We start from the raw sequence: 18,960 nt of genomic DNA on the forward strand, positions 1-18,960 counted from the left end.
GAGTCGCCTTATGGCACAGTTGTAAATCTGGCTTCGCACTGCTAAAGCTTTGATATCGCCGTCTGGCACTCTGCAAAGCGGCCAGTGTCTCACAGTATGCGCTCACGCCTTCAATTCGAGAAGCCGCGATTGGTACAACTGTTGACGGCTAGCGAATCCCCCACCTTAGTTCCCCACTTCAACTCGAATTCTAGCCACTGGCTGTGCTCCACGAGTCGGACATGCTCAGGTTGCTGCTGCACGTCCGCCCAACCCAACCACTCCGTCAAAATTGTTAGCTCGAAGGCAGCGGTTACGACGTTATCCGATCCCAACCCACAAACGCTCGGAGCTTGTTTGTTTTTCTTCTTCTACATCCAGAGACCAATTCGAGCTGCTTTGAACTGCTTACCATCTTGTGCAGGCTCAGTTCGGAGCAATTAGCTCTCTGCTGCGGTGCAGTTTTACTTGCCGCATCTTTGTATTGTGTTATCTTTGCGCGAGTTATTTGATTCGTTCATATCTTTTTTTTTTTCTATCTCACCCACCGCCTCACTTTTTTGAGGCTGTCTCAGATTTTCCTAGAGCTTGCCTCGCCACGTTCTATCAATTTTTCCGCCACTCCATTTACCTTACTCGACGCGCCACGAACTGCATCTCGAACAAGAACTTCTCTCTACTACAATCGTCTGCTTGGCTCGATAATACTCGTGTTTCGTATTTCCTCTTACAAGGGAAACTATTCCGAGTGCCATCCGAGATGGAGGGGACTGGAGCTAACAACTTCGAGTCGCTCCTGGCGCAGCTGCGCCGGACCTCGAACCAAGAGTCCCAGCCTGTCGAGCAAAACCATGATCCGGCTCAGGACTTGATTGCGCAGTTTAGCAACTACCATCATTCCCATCAGCCGTATCATGGAGCTCAGCAGTCTTACGGACCCCCTCAGTTCCCAGAAATGCCCTTCAATGCTGCTGCTGCTGCTCCTGGAATCATGGAGTCGCACATTCCCGCAGCTCCATCTCCGCCTGTAAGCGGCTTCACACACACGCAGTTCCCGCCAGGTCTCTATGGTGGTCACAACAACAACGCTGAGCGACACTCAATGTACGGCGGCCAGCAGTCCTATCAACAACACGGCAGAGAAGACAATGCCGAACGCCAGGGCAGCCTCTTGAGTCTGCTCAAGTTTAGTGGTTCGAACCAGAGCCAGGAGAACAACCAGGCTCACCATAACCACACCCATATACCTCAAGAAGAAGCCGCGCGCGACATGATACATGCTCCAGCGCCTGCACCGTCGGACCCGACCGGTCTTCTCGCTGCCCTTATGAGGGGCGCTGAGAAAGAGCAGCACGAGTCACCGACTCAGACTCAGGCTGCTCCGGCGCCGCAGTCTTGGAACTCAACAGCTCAGTCCGCCGAATCTCAACAGTACCTCCTCAACCTGCTCAATCGCCCGAAGCCCAGCCAAAACGAGGCCACGTATACGGTCGAGCAGACAGAGCTGCAAAAGGATTCACCGCAACCACGGTCTGGTCAAAACATGGAAGGGCCTGGCGACTTTGCTTCTTCCGAGGCCGCACACTCCACGGGTAACAAGGCAAACATGTTTGCCTACTCCAATCCCTTTGAGGAGCTGGCAGCCTCGTCGCCTCTCAACCGATCTGTCAAGGAGTCGTCGTCTCCAAACATCACGAATGGTCCTCCCGGTGCTGGGCAGACGGCTTCTGTGCCTATCCAAATCCTTAAGAAGCCAGCGGGTTCGCCAGCAGTTGTCGACAAGCGCCTCGGTAGCGAGCGCAGTCCTGCATCCACTCCGGAGCATTCGCGCCGCAAGGTTAATGACGTGGCAGAGGCTGGAGTAACCAGCCCGGCTCCCATCGTCATCACAGTATCCCCCAAGCCGGAGAACGGCAGGGAAACGGTTGCCCATGCGATCAATGATCTGGCTGGCAAAGCCGACAACGAGGCTCAGCTTGCTCTTGAACGTGCAGAACATGAGAAGGCCCAGGCTGAGATTGCCCAGGACCTTGATGAGATGCATCAGGCCAAGAGCGAGCGCGAGTTTGAGGAATCGGCCCACGCAGCTGCCCAAGCCATCAAGAAAGAGCTCGAGAAGGAGGGTAACAACTCTGTCCTCGAAGAAACTTTTCCTGATGATGTGGCGCAGGCTGTCAAGGACATTGTCGAAGAGGCAGCTCATGCCCCAGTTGCGGACAGCTGGGAGAATGCTGCGGCGGATGAGATTGTGGTAATCGAGGAAGAAGATCAGCAGCCGCCGGTCAAAGTTTACAACTTTCCCATGAAACCTTGGATCTCAATATCTGTACAGGATATTGAAGAGGACTCGCGTCCAGTCTTCCGGGAAGAGGCCATTCTTGACATTGCTCGACTGAAGAAGGAATTCGACCAAGTCGATCGCAACCTCGTGGCAGCGACCGAGAGCTACATGGCGTATGGCATGTCCAAAGCCGGCGGCCTTCGTGTCATTCGCCAGATGGACGGCAACGATGCCAAGATGTTCACCGATACCAAGGATCGGATCTTCAACCTGTCGATATCTTCTACCCCTAGCGACCAGGCCGGCAGCATCCACAAAGAGGCCATTATCGGCACTGGAATTAGTGGTACTGTCTACTGGGTCCAGGTCAAGGACGGTGAGAAAGACCATTTGGAAGATGCGCACCCCGAGCAGTACGGTTTTGCTCTTCCGCCCATTAGCTCGCAGGAGGGCGATGCTCCGGGAGGCGTGCTTAAGACTCGCGCTAGGATGTCTACCAATCACCCGGAATACTTTGCCGTCGGCCGGGGCAAGTCGATCAACATTATCTGGCCTGGCCTGATCATGAAGAACGGTATCTTCAAATCGGGCCACGACAGGGTTGTGGACACCGAGAGGCTCGCTAAGGAGTGCTCTCTCAAGATCAACACCGGAAAAGCAGGCAAGGACTTTACATTCAGTCAGGACGATTCCACCATTGTCTCACTGGACAAGTCAGGCCGGGTCAAGTTCTGGGACGTTCGGGATTTGACGGCTGCGAAGGAAGGCAGCGACCATCGTCTTCCCGCTCGGACTTCACTCGAAATCAAGGAGCCCTTGATGACGCTTACTACCACGCCCGAAGGCGAGAAGGCCTGGCCCACATCTGTCTTGCTCCTGGATAAGCTCCGGCCATACCAGAAGCGGGGGGCTTTGCGGTACATGATTGTAGGAATGAAGCAGAACCACACGCTTCAGCTCTGGGACCTTGCCCTCGGCAAGCCTGTCCAAGAGTTCAACCTGCCGCACAGCAAAGAGTCTGACGCTGTTTGCAGCGTCATGTATCATCCCCCGACCGGAATGATTGTTGTTGGCCACCCTACGCGCAACTCGGTCTACTTCCTTCATCTATCGGCACCGAAATACACCATGAAGACTATTTCTCAAGTCGACTACATCCAAAAGCTTACAGCTCAAGACTCATCCATTCCTCCTCCAGAGTCTACGGCAGTTGTTAGTGGACTCCGTGAGTACTCCTTTGGCAACCGTGGAGTGCTGCGCAGTCTGGATATCCTGCCGAACCCAAGCTTGGCCAGCGCCGATGATGATCCTGCTCTTTTTGAGCTCTACGGTATGCACTCCAAGGGCGTTACATGCGTCTTTGTGAAGCAGGGAGAGCTTGGTTGGACTCGGGAAAACAAGGTTATTGCACCTGTCGACGCTGTGGAAGGCGGCTTGGTCAAGATTGAGAAGTTGAAGACACCTGCACCCCCTGCAGTTGCTGAAGCGCCACATGCGCACGCTGGCGAAGACTCGCACCAGCCAGCAGTCAAAACCATCGTCTCTCGAAACAACGCGAAGGAACTGCTTCCGTCAGGTTCGACAACCCAAGACGACGCCCCGTCGCGCAAGGCAACAGACTCTACACCAGCCAAGTCAAAGACTGAGTCGAGGGACGAGGATTCAGCTGCCCAGCCCACCCCGGCCACCGAGAAGTCTGAAAAGCGTGGCAGGAAGAAGAAGACTGCCGCTGCTGCCGCGGCAGCTGCGGAACAAGGCCTTTCCAACGGCGGATCTGCTTCTCCTCGTGTCACCCCGACTTCTAAGCCTAACAACGGCGACTCCAAGAATCAGTCTGCCGTTGCTCAGTCGTCCATCAGCCAGGAAGCACTTGATGCACGTATTGCCACAATGGAGAGTCGTCTCAAGGATCACATCGTCCAGGAGCTGCAGGCGGCGCATTCTGCTATGGGCAAGAAGCTAGACAACTCCTTCGGCAAGCGGGAGGCCGAGTTTGACACCAAGTTCAACGTACTGCTGGACATGGTTTCCAAGGTCCTGAACGATAACACCCAGGAAGTCCTCAGTCATATTGTCCACAAGCAGTTCAAGAACAGCCTGATTCCGGCTCTTCGTGATGATGTCGCCAAGTCGATTTCGGAGCAGGTCACTACCAAGGTCCTCAGCCAGGTCACCAAAACCATCCAGGGCGAAGTCCAAAAATCGCTGCCGATCTCTGTGTCAACTGCGATGAAACAACAAGACACAATCCGAGCTATCGGGGACGCTGTGGCTCGTTCGGTTAGTCGCAACGTGGAAAACGTGGTCGCGCAGACTATCAGTACTCACGTTGCCCCCGGAATCGCATCGCTTGGATCACAGCTTGTCAAGGCCGGCGAGCAAATTAGCCGGCTTGAGCAGGCACAACGTGCCGATGCTGCTAAGATAGACGAACTGATCAACATGACAACCCGCCTGACAGAGACTGTTGCCTCTATGGCTGTCGCCCAAGGCCAGTTCCAGTCTGAAATTCTTAAGCTTCAGAAGTCTGCGGCGACGCAGTCGCAGCCAAGCTTCCATCAGCAGGCTCCTCAGGCACCGGTTCACCAACACCATTCGTCTTCTGGAATCCAGCATCCCGGTCAACACCTGTCATCGCAGCAGCGGCAGTATGGCTCTCCACAGCAGCACCAGTACGCCTCGCCGCCCAAAGCTCAGCACTTGCCCATGCAGCCTAGCCATGCTCACTCTCACGTTGGCAGTATGGTGTCAGCGCCATCCTACCACAGCCCTGCATCTGCTGCTCACCAGGCAATGAGTCCGTCCCAGACCCACCTGCGCTCGTCTCAGACTGCGGCTTCTGCATCCGGATCTCAAATCGGATCGTCGCAGCTTGTACCTCATCAGGGACAAACCCCTGATATCGACCGTCTCGCTTCCGAACTTGACGAAATGATGAGTAGTGGCAATCACGATGGTGCCATGATGCGTTGGCTCCAATGTGGCCCGAACGACATGGAGCTTTTTGACCGCGTGCTCAAGAACTACGACCCGGACTTCCTGCGCAAGCTACCTCCTCTGGTTTTGCTCTCCGTCGGTGCTACTATCACCCAGAGCCTCGACGGCTCTAGCTTGCAGGAGAAGCTGTCGTGGATTGAGATGGTTGTTTATGTGTTCCACTCGATGCTTGGCAACTTGGTTAGTACTCACTTCCCCAGATATGATGTTACTTTAGCCATGTTATTAACACTGTATACCTTGTACAGGAGCCCGACATTCGCCAAATCACTCCCAAGATCCTCACGCTCATCAAGACTCGCATAGAAACCGTCTTCATGCGCATTAGCAACACCCAGGCAGGCGATCCATCACTGAAGAACCTTGCCCAGATGATACAGGTCATCAACCGGATGCTCAACAGCGTCCAGCCCCGTGGTCCCTATTGAAACCAGTGCATCAGCTACTCCGTAGCCCAGGCACGGGCAGCTCCATATGGATAAGATTCGTTTGACCTCTTTGGCCAGAAGACCATTGATCGTTGAACTTGTCGTACTGTACATCATTTCTGAATTTGCGGCCTCGCTCCTACGTCATCACGATGTCTCGTAGACAGGCACCCAAAAATCACAATAGTTATTTCTCTTAGTAATCATTTTATCGAAGACGCTGGCCCTCGTGGGCGGTCCAATCCAAAAGAAGTGCGGGGGAAGAAAGTCAAACATTTGGAAGGGTTTTGCTGGGCAATGTGACAAGTTGGCATTTCAGGGTGGATAGTCAGTCACATCTTTCTAGCGAAGCTACCATCTTTGTTTCTGTTTCTGCATTTTGGTTTGGTATTTTTGCTTCCTGGACTTGTTTTGGAAGAATCTCTGGGCCCAGGGCAGTTCTGTTTTGTGATTCTCATTCACCAATCTTTGGGATTTTGAGTTCTGAGACCTGTCAAGGCCAGATAAATTCATCATCTGACTGATAGGTTTCGGGTAGGATGGAGGAGCGTGGCTTCTTTATTATACCCTTCGATGATACTTATTTCATATTTGTTGTTTCATTTTGGAGTTTCCCGTTATGATTTTGCGTTAATTACACCAACATTTTGCGAAGACTACCTATGTTAGGATGTAGTCTATGTACTGTAAGACTTTCCTGCGCATACAGGTAATATCTTCTGGGGGGAAGACGCATTTCTCATTTGGAGCCATTCCTGTTCCAGGAACTGTTACTAGATGTGAAGCGTCATGTTCATATTTTATTTGCGCTGTATTAAATGCATTCTTTGGTTCTTTTATCTGGTTACACTAACTGTTATCCAGTACTAGTCTAGTATACATTGCCGAATGGAATGTCGGCGACAGCCTTTTTCAGTTATACCATCTTGCCGATCGAGGCTTTCCTCCTTAGCACTCGACCTGACTGGAAACCCTCTCCCCTTCTCCCGGCCTCTGGATGGATATGGGCCCCAGCGCATTGAGCTTCGGAAACCCCAAAGAGAGATCTGACGACTGATGCGCTGGAAGCTAACAAACTTCTACACCGAGACGCAGCTTCTCCAGCCTTGCTGAGCCTCGCCGAGGAGAAGTAATTGATAGCCACCCACAGCATCGATGTATAACTAGTCACCAGGAGCGTCATAATCGCCGCAAATGTGCCAAGTAGAGCCTCGGAGACGTTTGCAGTCGGGACGTGCTCGCTCGCGGGTCGGCAGAGCTCCTCGTCATTACGGGTATCCCGTTGCTGCTGCTGCTGCTGCTGCTGTTGCAATACCTGCATCATCTCCGCGCGCATAGCCGCCAGCTCTGCCCTGACGGCCGACATCTCCGAGGCACACCCCCGTATCTCCCGTCTCATCGCCTCATCCTCCTCTCGAGATGCATCGCTTGGCCCTACAACAGATGAGGCGTGTCGAATCCTCCCCCCTCCGCCACCGTCCTGGACCGACTGCGTGTGGTGCCTGGCGACAAGCGACTGACGGTGTTGTTGTCGTCTGCTGCCCATGTCGGGTGCGCTGCTCAGGCTCGTCGGGCTGTACACGCCCACCGACGGGGGCCGCGACCGAAGGCTACGGTCTGCACCACCGACCCGTGGCGGCATCGACATGATGGCGCACCGCAGCTCCCCACCCCCGAGGCTGTCGGCGCTGATGGTGCTGGTGTCGGTCGCTATCGTCGTGGCGGTGGCCAGGGGCGGAGGTACCCGGTCGTGGGTTGCCCGCGGCACCGTGGCGTACTGGGGCGTTGACGACGCGAGTGTGTCTGATGTGGCTGATGCCGCGAAGGAATTCATGGCCGATGGGGTTGGCGGTGTCTCGTTGGCCCGCAGTGTCGTTGAGGCTGACGCCTGCTCCTGCTGCGTGTGGTAAGAGCCGGAATTGAGTGCTGCGAGGGATAAGGGCACAGGATGGTACAGCGGGAGCTGGGGGAAAGGGAATGCCGTCGGGCTGGCGGTGCCGGTCGGGGGAAAGGTGGCGCTGTCGGGCGGGGACGGCGGCGCGTATGGGTGGTGAGCGCTGTTGCGGGCCGTCGAGATGGTCAGGTGCGTCGAGGTCGACGAAGGCGTCGATGGCGTTGTCAGGCTGTGCGGGGAGCTTCGCCGGCGCTGGGATATGGTGGACGCCGTGACAGATTTGAGCCTGGGCCGCCCCGGTAGGTCCAAGGGATGGTCAAGCTGTGGTGAAGACGGACCGGCGATGGCTGCGTTTGTCCCTGATCCGAATTCTGTTTTAGAGTTGGATTTTGGAGCCGCCTCCTCGCCCAGATTTCCCAGACTCGACCGCACGCTTTCGCGGATCCGGCACGCCTCCATGCCCATCATCTCCGTCCACCCGTAGATGACTCTAGCCTCGTGCCTACCCCTGTGAGGCTCCGGCGACGCGTCTGTACAGAGACAGGCGCGGGCTAAGTGGAGGAGCATGTTGTAGTCGACCTGGTCCGGCATCTCATGGGCCATCTCCGCGAGCAGCCGGCGGATTGTATTGTTGTCGGCCTGTCGTAGCGGGTGGCTGCACCGGGCCGGACTGGAGGCAGCCTTTCCCTCTGTGTCTGAGGATGCCGTGTTCCTTGCCTCTGCTGGTAGGATGCCGACGCAGCGCCATCCTTCTTGCTGTGGGGAGATACGCTGTAAGTCTAGTACTCTTTCTGGGTTCCATATGGTCGTCATGATGAGTTCCTATAACCCATCCAGTGCTCGCAAGGGGTTTGGGCTAGGATATATCAGTGGTTTGACCTGTGTATACTGTTGTTTAATTCTATCAATCAAGGGGGTTTCTTGTGCAACAGACCAGAAGAGTTGTATAACATCTCAAGCAACAAGCACATGGCATTACGAGGGGATCAAGTCTATTAAAGACCATGAGCCATATGTACAACGTAGCCATCTAGCCAGGCAGACACAGCCATCATCACAACACCTCATCTCCAAGCCCCACGTCGACCCTCGTTGCATGACGAACGCTAGACCATACCGGTGACCACGGGAGATCCTGAAGACGCAACCAAGACTCCCGCAAAAGGGTTAGTATGGCGTCAGACCGATCCCCCTTTGTGGCTCCGCTTTGCACGCTGTTCAACGAGGTCAATAGACGATCCTTTCGGGCGGCTCTGTGGAGGCACAACGAATTGTACGGGCTTTCGTTGGCTGCTTGCCAGGGGAGTGCCGAGCCCACATGGGGTGACGGGCGATGATGACCTAAAAGCAAACAGTCCATCGGTGCAAATCAGGCAATAAGCCCTGGGAATCGGGTGTTGCGCGCCGGACCGAAGTGTCTTCAAGCTAGCCCAGGGTCTGTTTCATTGTTCATCCTAGAGACAGCCGAGCTCACAAAGGAAAGAGCATTGCCTAATTAGTTGAAGGTCTAGATGGTGCATCATAGCTGGGTGGTGCCGACATCTGTATGGTGGACTACGCGCCGGCCAGGAATTTTGCACGAGATGGATGATGCTGCATTCCTGGCGACTTGGTTTCACGGTGAAATAAAGCACCTTGGAGAACCCCTGACATGGAAAGCCAGCACCCAAAGGTCCCTGAGGTGTCACGATGACGATAAGTCCTTCCATATGGTCGGGCCAATCGAGTGCCAAGAAGATTAAAAGTCGCCCCGGCGGTTACAAATCTTGGCTGTAATTGGCTGGAGGAAGCGCCGAGGGTTTGTGCTTGAGGTCGTGGAAAGTAAGACCAATAAACAACCAGTAAGCGCATCCATGCACCGATGTCCAAAAGTCATTTAATTGGTCTCGACCTCCGTGCACTTTTGACCTACCCAACTAATGTCCGCATGGAACATGATTTAGGCCATTCCTCCAGGAGTCTGTTCCTTGACTTCTGGGTGAAGCTGGGGCCTAGGAAAACAAATGTGCTGTGGAGGTTTTAGTGGTATCCCCACGCAACAGGCAGACTTGAGCTTGCCGCTCAAAGATCGCATTCTGCGCTTCCTGAAACACGTAGCTCATGTCATTCCTCACTGCTTTTGGTTTATTAACGCCCACATCCCACCGTCTAAAGTAATTGTATCCATTGTACAGGGTATACCAGTACCGGCACACCGCGGGAACCAGAGACCAAACGACCAAGTGAGGTAAGAATAAGTAAAACCGTAATGTCTGGCATGCGACAATCACTTCCAAAGCTTGCCGAGTGACACTAAGATACGTAATCTTGTCAGTATACAAATCATCACGATGCAACCAATTGGCCTGTGTGGGTCTTTCATAGTATTAGACTTACCCTCTTTGTCGTCGTGCTTGTTCAGAATCTTGGCCGTGGCAAGCTCGAAATCCTCCTGTGTGACGTGCACCCTCCTCTCACGCAGGGCGTACATGCCCGCCTCTGTGCAAACACCCTTGAGCTCGGCTCCTGAGCAACCATTCATCTTCTCGGCGATCTTGGTAAGGTTGATACCTCGCGTCAGGTTCATCTTGCGACTATGAATGCGAAGAATGTCCGCACGAGCCTCCACGCTTGGTGGAGGGAACTCGATCTTGCGATCGATACGACCAGGTCGCAGGAGCGCCGGGTCCAGAATGTCGAGTCGGTTAGTCGCCATGATGACCTTGATGTTCTTGGTGGGCTCGAAACCATCCAGCTGGTTGAGCAGCTCCAACATGGTACGCTGCACCTCAGAATCGCCACCGCTGGTACCCTCGACACGAGATGATCCGATGGAATCGATTTCGTCCATGAAGATGATGGAAGGCGCATGCTCACGAGCCATGACGAAAAGCTCGCGCACCATTCGGCTACCCTCACCGATGTACTTTTGCACCAACTCACTACCGGACACACGGATGAACTTGCAGTCGGTGTGATGCGCGACGGCTCTCGCCAGCAGTGTCTTTCCCGTACCGGGCGGGCCGTAAAGCAAGACGCCCTTGGGCTGTGCAATACCTAGACTCTCGAAGAGTTCTGGGTGCTTCAATCCAAGCTCGATGACTTCCTTGATTTCCTTAATCTGCTGATCGAGACCTCCGATCATGTCGTATGTGCTGTCGGGAACCTTTTCGACCATCATGAGCGAGACGAGCGGGTCGACGGAGGAGGGAAGCATCTTTTCGAGCTTGTAGCTGTCCGACAAGAGGGTTACACGCTTGCCGACTGTGAGCTTTGTGATGTCTACGCTGTCGGCGATATCGACCACTGTTGAAGGTTAGTAGGCGTCAACGGCGAGAACCACGATACGTATCGTACGTAGGTAGTCGGTCTTGTCCACTAGGAGCAGATGGAATCAACATACCGTATTTGCCCTCCGGATGTACCTTGACCAAGACTTTTTTTGTGCCCATCACCTTGACAACTTCGCCGACGTAGGAACCAGGCTGTTGAAGCAAGCCCAGCTCCTCCCGCAGTAGCCGTACCCTTGAGTTGTAGTCATTTCTCTGAGCCTCAAGTCTTCGGAGTACAGCCTGGCCCTTGAGGATCTCAAGCTTCATCGCCTCTATCTTGTTGTGGTAGTAATTGTCGAGCGCCATCTTGGCTGTCTGGACTTGTCGTCCGCAGGCGGAGTTCGTGGGGGTTCGTTTGTTAGGTGCGGCGAGGGACCGGTTGGTTCTTCGAATTGAAGGTCGCCGTATTCGTCTCGATGGACGAAATCGTTTGTATTCGAGGTGTTCAAGTTCGATGCAAGCCAACTTGATTGCGTTTATGATGATTGCTGGGTGGTGATCTGGATGGATTAGACTTTCAGATCGCTATCGTCGGTGATGTTCACCATGTTTCCACATCGGAGCTGAGCTGCTGCCCTGCGCAGGTGGGTCAGTGCGTCAGGCAAGAGCGCCCACGCGTCCAGCCAGCTTGCTCAAACAGCCACGATCACGTGCCGATATTAAGACACCGTCCAGCTACTTGGCTAAGCTTTTACCGTAGACCCCAGCAACCCAGGTAGTAAGTCACCTTACCTACCCTGTCGCAAATCATAATTACTACCACTCCCTGTTGATATCTTCGTCTCGACTTCAATTAACCATCTCATCTGGAGAGGCAAGCAAGGCAATGTGTATGGCACGCTGTCACATGGTTCCTCCTCATACCTTGGCGTTTTGCACTTACACTCGCATTTACCTATATGGTCCATATCCAGAACTCAATTCGTAATTTGCCAACTGTTTATCGTCTTATCAACGATTGAGTTATCTACCCGCAGAATCGGCATGGCACTAAGTGAAGTACTGTACATTTTATTGATACTCCGTACCCCGTACTCCGTACTTAACCTAACTAGCAATACGACCGGCAATTAAGTAACTACCTACCTACCTAGGGGTATGTAACATACCACTTTGGTTACAACCATATAACTCCCGCTGGAGCCGAAAGGTACTCTGCCGCAGGACTGCGCAACCATCTACATCATCACATTCCTGCCTACCTACCATACCCTAGTATTCTCCTCGATAGCTGCCCGACCCGGGTATGACCCGGATATGCATGCTTGCTTACTATCACTCGGCAGACGCATGACTTGGGTTGCCCGGCCGCAATGAGGCTGCAAGCCAAGATCAAGCTGTCACCCTGGTGCTTTTGCTCCTCCGCTCGAAAAGATCTTCGTCATTCTCTGTTTGGCAAGGCTTGCGCTAGTTCTGCCCAACCAACAATTCCACTATGTAGAACTAGGATCACAACGAACCCAGCTAGCCCAACGTCTCACTCGTCAAAAATGGCGCTAAAACATGTCAAACCGTGATATCGTGTGTGGTTTTCTATCACGATAACGGGTTAAATGGATAGTCGACTTGGGGAAGCGAACTCCAGCGGGGATCGTGGGGTTTTCGTTCAGGTGAACAGCATGCTCCACCCCATCCGCATGCAACACATCGGACGCATCGCGATCAGCAGGCAGGGAGTTTGATGAGGATGCTTTGATAGTCATATTCCCGTGATCAGTTATTTGTTATTTTGAAGATATATAATTCAAAATCCTGCCAGTTCCGAGCACATTGAACTTCAAACAAAAGACCTTCCCTCGCTCCCGACTTGAAATCGCGGGGCTCTTTACATATTATCGTCGAACCGCCGCAAGATCTAAAGATCACGCGGAGGCCCAAAACGAGCGGTCTCCCTCGTGCTGGTGAATCTTGGTTGTATACAATAAACCATTCGCTTTATTGCTCTACCAAAACTCGACTCAATTTGAGCGCCCTATCAATACCACTCGTGCGCATTGTATGAGTCGAGTTGTCTATGCTGTCAGTCAATCATCTCTGTCTCAAGTTGAAGCGAAGCACTTGTTTACGTGCCACCAACCGTCGTCATTTTGAAAATTGCACGCCCGAAGTGGGGTCCAGACCGAGAAGTCCCGTTATAGGCTCCGACGGCGCACCGTGCACGACTCCAACACCTTACTCGCAATCGGCCTGAGCGGCACGGATGCGTTACAGCACTGATCCTAGTAGAAGCTTCCCGCACGACGCCAGCGGAGTCGTCGAGTTGCCAGCGGAGTCGTCGAGTTGCCAGCGGCGACAGGCTCGTGACATCCAATGCCAACTGCTTTTGCTGCCTTGCCTGCATCCTACCTTGCCTGGCTTACCTAGGTCAGATAGCTTGGCCTGACGGATCGGATACTATTTGCCGTTCATCCCAGCAACTTCAATCTTTTTCCTTGATATGACATCTCTTTTCGTCTTTGCTTTTACTACTCATCTTGCAAAAGTCTCGCGAGCACGGGCTTAAAAACCTGCAAACGCCAAAAAATTTCCGCAAAACCCGATCGGGGGCTTGGGATTGGATTCCTTGTTCTTTTGTTTACTAACGGTCGCTTTTCTGTAGTTCGCAAATAGCTGATACCACTGCGACGCTACGCTACCTTGACCAGGGTCCACCGCGCGCCGTTCCAACTGCCCATTCATTCTCCATCTCGCTTCGAGCAGTTTCTGCGACATCTCTCTCTATCTTGTCTCAAAAGTTCGCGACTTCTTAGTGCATAGTTCAACACAGCACTGAAAATCCACCTCCCAAAAGTCATTCGTCCATCAGCACCGGCGCGGCTTGCTGCCGAAAAGCCGCATACCTCATGGCGTCGTCGAGATCGAGATCTCGCCGCAACAGCGACTTGTCTGATGCACCCTCGCCAACCGACACGCGAGCACCATCAAGGCGCGAAACAGGCCCTAGTACCAACATATCCACCCAAGATTATGGTCTTTCTGAGAGCTTCCAGTCCACCGATACCGTCCGGAGAAGACCGGAAGCTGGCTATGGTACGAGCGCCCCTCCGGTACACCCTTTTCGAGGTCTTGTGCACCACGCCACGAACACATCGTAACGCAACGTCGGCACTTCCGGCTGTCGATGTCTGACCAAATCGAAAGCTAACATTGGTTTTTTTACCATCGTGCTACAGGCAGCATGATCTCACCAACACCTGGGAACCTGCAACCCCAGGCAGAAGGCTCCACGTCCGACCGTCCTCAAGGGGGAAGTCGATCAAGCCAGCCTGCCATGAGGTCTCCCATGATAGGTGGCGACCGAGCAAGATTGAACCCCAGGAAGCCACCCATTTCTCGTCGTGCAAGCTCTAATACGCAAGCTCCCCATCGAGGTGAAGTCTTTTCGGTCGACGACGCCACCGACGAGGTTGAGGCCCAACGCCAAGGCAGCTACACCCACTCAACCACGCGGAGGCGTACCGCAGCACCTCCGATTCTGTCTAGGGTGCATTCGCGAACGAGCAATGTTGAGGAGGAGGATGAAGACTCTGAACAACCGCAAGCCCACTCAACCAGGCCTAGTAGCAGGGGGAATATGGACCGTCCCAATGACGACAATGAGGAGCACCTCCTAGACCTGAGCGACGGTGGGGATGATGTCGAGGAGGACCACGTTAGTGAAGAGGATGACGATGGCGACTTGAGCGACGCAGAGAGCTTTACCCTCAAGGATAGGCAGCAAGCCATCAACGAAACACATCCCTTCGGTATACGGCTATGGAAGCCTGCACTGTACAAGAAAGATCGTTCAGTCCAGAAGACGGCTGAGGGAGATATTCACTCAACGCCTGGCGGCCGGGTAAGCAGCTGGCTTCTGCTGTTCAACTTGATCTGGACCCTATGTTTCGGATGGTGGATGGCTGCCATTGCATTCATTGGAGCAGTTGTTTGCTTCCTGTTTGCGGCCGCGCCCAGCGGCCGTGAGTACGGGCGCATACTCTGGGGCCTGGCAGGCTATCTGTTCTACCCATTTGGCAAGTTCATCAGTCTTGAGCAGCAAGAGGCGTATCTGGACGAGGATCAGGGCGAAGGGCGCAGCATCAGCGAATATGAGCAATGGCAGAGTGGAGACCTCGAGTACGGCCGTCTCTTCTTTGGGCCTGACCGCAACCGATCCATCGTCGGTCGCTCGCGCAGGAGCATCGACTCAGCTCCCAGTGAGACGGACAGCCTCCTCGGTGGACGTTCAGCTCGGAGTGCCAATCGCTCGGACTCGGATCTCCCGTCCTCCAAGAGGCGCCTGTTCGGGCGTGGCAAGTGGACCATTGGCCGCGTGATTTTCTTCTTGTTCTTCTACCTCCTTCTGATGCCATCTTTGTTCATCGTGTCTGGGATCTGCTGGCTTCTGGTTTTCTGGATCCCCATGGGAAAGGTAACCATGCTCTTGATAGACCACTTGAGGCGGCATCCGCTGGCACTGAACTTTGGGTCGGATATCTCGCTGGCTCGTGACCCTGACACGCCACATTCGTCAACCATAATCGTGTGCACCTACAGAGCTGTGGGCTCCAAGTACTGGAAGTACACGGTGGACGGCACAAACATCTTCTTGATCAACCTCATGGCAGTCGTGCTGTTTGTTGTCCTCGACTGGCTTGTATTGGCCGGAGTGTTCCATGTGGATAACTTCTTGACTTCGCAAGCCTTCCTGTTCGTGGCAGGACTCTTCTCCATCATTCCGCTGGCTTACTTCATCGGACAGGCAGTGGCGTCTATTTCTGCACAGTCGTCCATGGGTCTCGGCGCTGCGATCAATGCCTTCTTCTCGACAATCGTCGAGGTTTTCCTGTATTGTGTTGCGCTCAAGCAAGGCAAAGGCCAGCTTGTGGAAGGCAGCATTGTGGGCAGCATATTCGCCGGTGTGCTATTCTTGCCTGGGCTATCGATGTGCTTTGGTGCGATAAAACGCAAAACGCAAAGGTTCAACGCGCGCTCCGCTGGTGTTACTTCGACAATGCTTCTTTTCGCTGTCATTGGAGCTTTCGGGCCTACCTTGTTCTACCAGATATACGGCACTCACGAGCTCAACTGCCTCGACTGCGTCAGCTTTGTTGAAGGCGCTCCTCACGACCCTCGTGCACGGGATTGCCGACGCTGCTTCTTCTCCCAAACTCCGGCACTTGACGATCGCTTCTATCTCGAGGCAGTCCGCCCCTACTGTTACTTGGCAGCATGCATGCTTTTCTTCTCATACATCATCGGTCTCTGGTTCACCCTCCGTACGCATGCAGCGGTGATCTGGAACACTGAGATTGATGAGAAAAAACACGAGGACCATCCCCACTTCCATCAGCCCGCTCGCTCCGTGATGCATTCCGTCGCCGACACGACCGGTACCGACATTCGCGACACGAACGCCTACAAGCGAATTTTAGGCCACTCCCTTAGGCAGGCTGGGCTACACCCTCACGACAGCATCGGCGGCTCGTCCAGCGGCACTGCTACCGGGACGAATGGGCGCGGCAACGGCTCTGCGACGACTCCACATCTGGTACCGCCCAAGGGAAGCATGTCCTCGGACCACGGAGTTCATATCCCCGGGCTTTCGGAGGCGGAGAATCAGTGCTTGGTTCAACAGGTAGCAGAGATTGCGGCCACGGCGGCCACAGTTGCCGTCCTTCCTAGGGCGACTTCTACGCGCAACGTACATGGTTCCGGGCACAGGACCTCGCAGACGCCGACTCCGGCTCTGCGCAGTGTTGCTACATTTCCCACTGAAGACGAAGCTACCGCTCAGGCGCATGCAGCCCACAGTACAGCAGCCGGTGGTGGAGGACATGGGCACGACGCGCCCAACTGGAGCAGACTCAAGTCGTCGGTCATTCTCATGGGTGCTACTGTTCTTTACGCCATCATTGCCGAGATCCTGGTCGACTCGGTTGATTTTGTGCTCGAGGGCTACTCTATTGACGAGAAGTTCCTTGGAATTACCCTGTTTGCACTTGTTCCAAACACCACCGAGTTCCTGGTAAGTAACATTTGAGCCTTTTTTTTTCTTTGTTATTTTTTCTCCGCGCAGCTTACTGATCCGTCTCATTAGAATGCCATCTCTTTTGCTATGAACGGTAACATTGCACTGTCCATGGAAATCGGATCGGCATATGCGTTGCAGGTCTGTCTATTGCAGGTACCTGCTCTGGTTCTTTATTCGGCATTCTACTCGCCAACAACACCCCCGGTTGAAGGGCCAGAGGGGGACCTTGCTCGTTATACATTTTCTCTACTGTTCCCGCAATGGGACATGGTCACTGTTATTCTTTGCGTCTTCCTGCTTAGCTACATGTACGGCGAGGGGAAGAGCAACTACTTCAAGGGCAGCATCCTGCTTCTCAGCTACCTGGTTGTCATTGTCGGTTTCTACTTCAGCGGCTATACTGCGGGCGCGAACGACCTTGGCATCACCAGGTTTGACAGGATGGGCGGTGATGGTGCATACGTTAGCCACACCGACTCGTTCAAAACTATTGGGAGAAAGAGCAGCGGGTTTGCTTATTAACGGCCAGCAAGGGACGTGATCAAGCTTGAGCGCGAAGTACAGCTCGCGCGATTGTTGCCTTGCGGCTCCCGCTTTGACGGCATCTGCAGCTTTCCAGTGGGGGCCGAGCCGGGGTGGGCACAAGACCGTCCCGGCTGCCGATACGAGCTCCAGTCGGAAGTTCGTTGCCTGCCTGAACGGCACGTCTGCCATAGCCACCTTTTGTCTGGAGGTTTTTATGGCATCTGTCGATCGTTGATTTGGACATTGGCATATCAGCCAGGTTGATTAGCGTCTGTCGTTTTTTTTTTCTCTCTGTAATCAAAAAGCTCCAGACGCGGGAGTGGGCTTACGAGGCTTCATCTTAGCGAACGATTGTCAGGTTGGATGTTCACTATTATCTTGGCGGTTTCTTGCAGATTCTTCCCATACCCAGAGGTTAATGTCGTTTACTTGTGTTTTAGTTGGCTTTTCGGCATGCATCCTTTGATCAGGATTTTCTTGTTTGTCTTTTTTTTGTTTTATTTTATTACCGGAACAAATAATGCACATTATTCAAAGTTTGAGTTTGGTTTATTTGATATTTTACCTGCGTATGGACTACCTCTTTTGCGCCATGTACAGGTTTTGAGAAGCGATAATGGGGGCTAAAGTGCGGCTGATCGGGGCTATGCTCGCCTCGGCATCAATGTCCACGATAATTGCATGGCATGCTTGTTCTTGAAGCTGGGTATCAAGTGACACAGGCCCAGGACCCGATGCTGCGGTAAGCAGGTCGCTAACGCAAACACCGTAAGGGCATTCAGATGCCGATGCAACCACCACCATCACCACCACCAACATGCAGCCCTATGGATTATGACATGTGGTCATGCGACGTATTTTGGGCAATCATATATACATCCGTACAGCCGAGATATCCCCGTTTACGATTTGCTGAGGCATCAAGTTTTACTTGTGATGAGAATTCGAGCGCAGCCCGCCCCCATCCAGGCATCAAAATTTGATTCTTTTGATGGTCAAACAAGTTATCTTTTTTGGGGTTCCTCTATGCACCAACTATGCCTTGATTACTCCGCACCATGTCGGCTCCGCCGCCCGGGGGGCTTTTTGTCGCTTGTGCGTATTTTTTATGGGGTTTATTTTATTTTATTCTTATTTTTTTTTTAATCTTCACTTACAAGAAACAAAGGTCTTATCTTCATCCTGGTTTTTTTTTTCCTAATTAGGTTCCCGGTCGTGTCTTCCGGACAAAAATGCCATGTGGCTTTTCGTAAAAAAGACACATGCATCCCACCGGTGCAGCTGAACCTCACCTGCCCCCGGGCAAGCGGTCAAGAAAAAAAAAGAATCGTGTATCTCATGGTAACCAAACAAAGATGTCAGCAGTATGACATGGCTGTATCGATGTCCCAAAGCTCTCGTGAGCTTTTGCCCGGGTTTCCAGGGGGAGAAAGTTTTTGACGTCAAAAAGATTCGTAATGTTCTGAAGCTGACAATTTCCCATACGAAGCACAAAGAATCAAGGTCCCAAAGTCAAAAAAATAATAAAATCA

At 53.2% G+C, this 18,960-nt stretch overlaps 7 protein-coding genes across 7 annotated transcripts; 4 read left to right on the plus strand and 3 right to left on the minus strand.

Annotated features, from left to right (window-relative positions):
* Positions 1-235: 235 nt before the first annotated feature.
* Positions 236-6,666, plus strand: MGG_01378 (uncharacterized protein). The gene is made up of 2 exons (XM_003714267.1): positions 236-5,437; positions 5,506-6,666. Exons 1-2 carry the CDS (start codon positions 740-742, stop codon positions 5,683-5,685), a joined length of 4,878 nt encoding a protein of 1,625 aa, XP_003714315.1. The 5' UTR covers positions 236-739; the 3' UTR covers positions 5,686-6,666.
* A 531-nt stretch (positions 6,667-7,197) lies between these two features.
* On the plus strand, positions 7,198-7,732 carry MGG_15685 (uncharacterized protein). Its single transcript, XM_003714268.1, has one exon. It carries the CDS (start codon positions 7,230-7,232, stop codon positions 7,593-7,595), a length of 366 nt encoding a protein of 121 aa, XP_003714316.1. The 5' UTR covers positions 7,198-7,229; the 3' UTR covers positions 7,596-7,732.
* Positions 7,733-7,846: 114 nt separating this feature from the next.
* On the minus strand, positions 7,847-8,392 carry MGG_14777 (uncharacterized protein; the record flags this gene model as incomplete). The annotated part of the gene is made up of 1 exon (XM_003714269.1): positions 7,847-8,392. A coding segment is annotated over one exon (546 nt), but the record flags the coding sequence as incomplete, so codon positions are not given.
* A 329-nt stretch (positions 8,393-8,721) lies between these two features.
* MGG_15686 (uncharacterized protein) lies at positions 8,722-9,045 on the plus strand. The gene has a single exon (XM_003714270.1). It carries the CDS (start codon positions 8,752-8,754, stop codon positions 8,914-8,916), a length of 165 nt encoding a protein of 54 aa, XP_003714318.1. The 5' UTR covers positions 8,722-8,751; the 3' UTR covers positions 8,917-9,045.
* Positions 9,046-9,518: 473 nt separating this feature from the next.
* Positions 9,519-11,196, minus strand: MGG_01380 (26S protease regulatory subunit 8; the record flags this gene model as incomplete). The annotated part of the gene is made up of 3 exons (XM_003714271.1): positions 9,519-9,663; positions 9,952-10,864; positions 10,962-11,196. 3 exons carry the CDS (start codon positions 11,194-11,196, stop codon positions 9,519-9,521), a joined length of 1,293 nt encoding a protein of 430 aa, XP_003714319.1.
* A 1,282-nt stretch (positions 11,197-12,478) lies between these two features.
* Positions 12,479-13,231, minus strand: MGG_15687 (uncharacterized protein; the record flags this gene model as incomplete). The annotated part of the gene is made up of 1 exon (XM_003714272.1): positions 12,479-13,231. The coding sequence occupies one exon, from the start codon at positions 13,229-13,231 to the stop codon at positions 12,953-12,955; it is 279 nt and encodes a 92-aa protein (XP_003714320.1). The 3' UTR covers positions 12,479-12,952.
* MGG_01381 (calcium permease) lies at positions 13,137-18,084 on the plus strand. The gene is made up of 3 exons (XM_003714273.1): positions 13,137-13,920; positions 14,064-16,897; positions 16,970-18,084. The coding sequence occupies exons 1-3, from the start codon at positions 13,734-13,736 to the stop codon at positions 17,423-17,425; spliced, it is 3,477 nt and encodes a 1,158-aa protein (XP_003714321.1). The 5' UTR covers positions 13,137-13,733; the 3' UTR covers positions 17,426-18,084.
* The last annotated feature ends 876 nt before the right edge of the window (positions 18,085-18,960 follow it).

The sequence above is a fragment of the Pyricularia oryzae genome, chromosome 2, assembly GCF_000002495.2.
Source record: "Pyricularia oryzae 70-15 chromosome 2, whole genome shotgun sequence".
In the NCBI taxonomy this organism is placed as follows: Eukaryota; Fungi; Ascomycota; class Sordariomycetes; order Magnaporthales; family Pyriculariaceae; genus Pyricularia; species Pyricularia oryzae.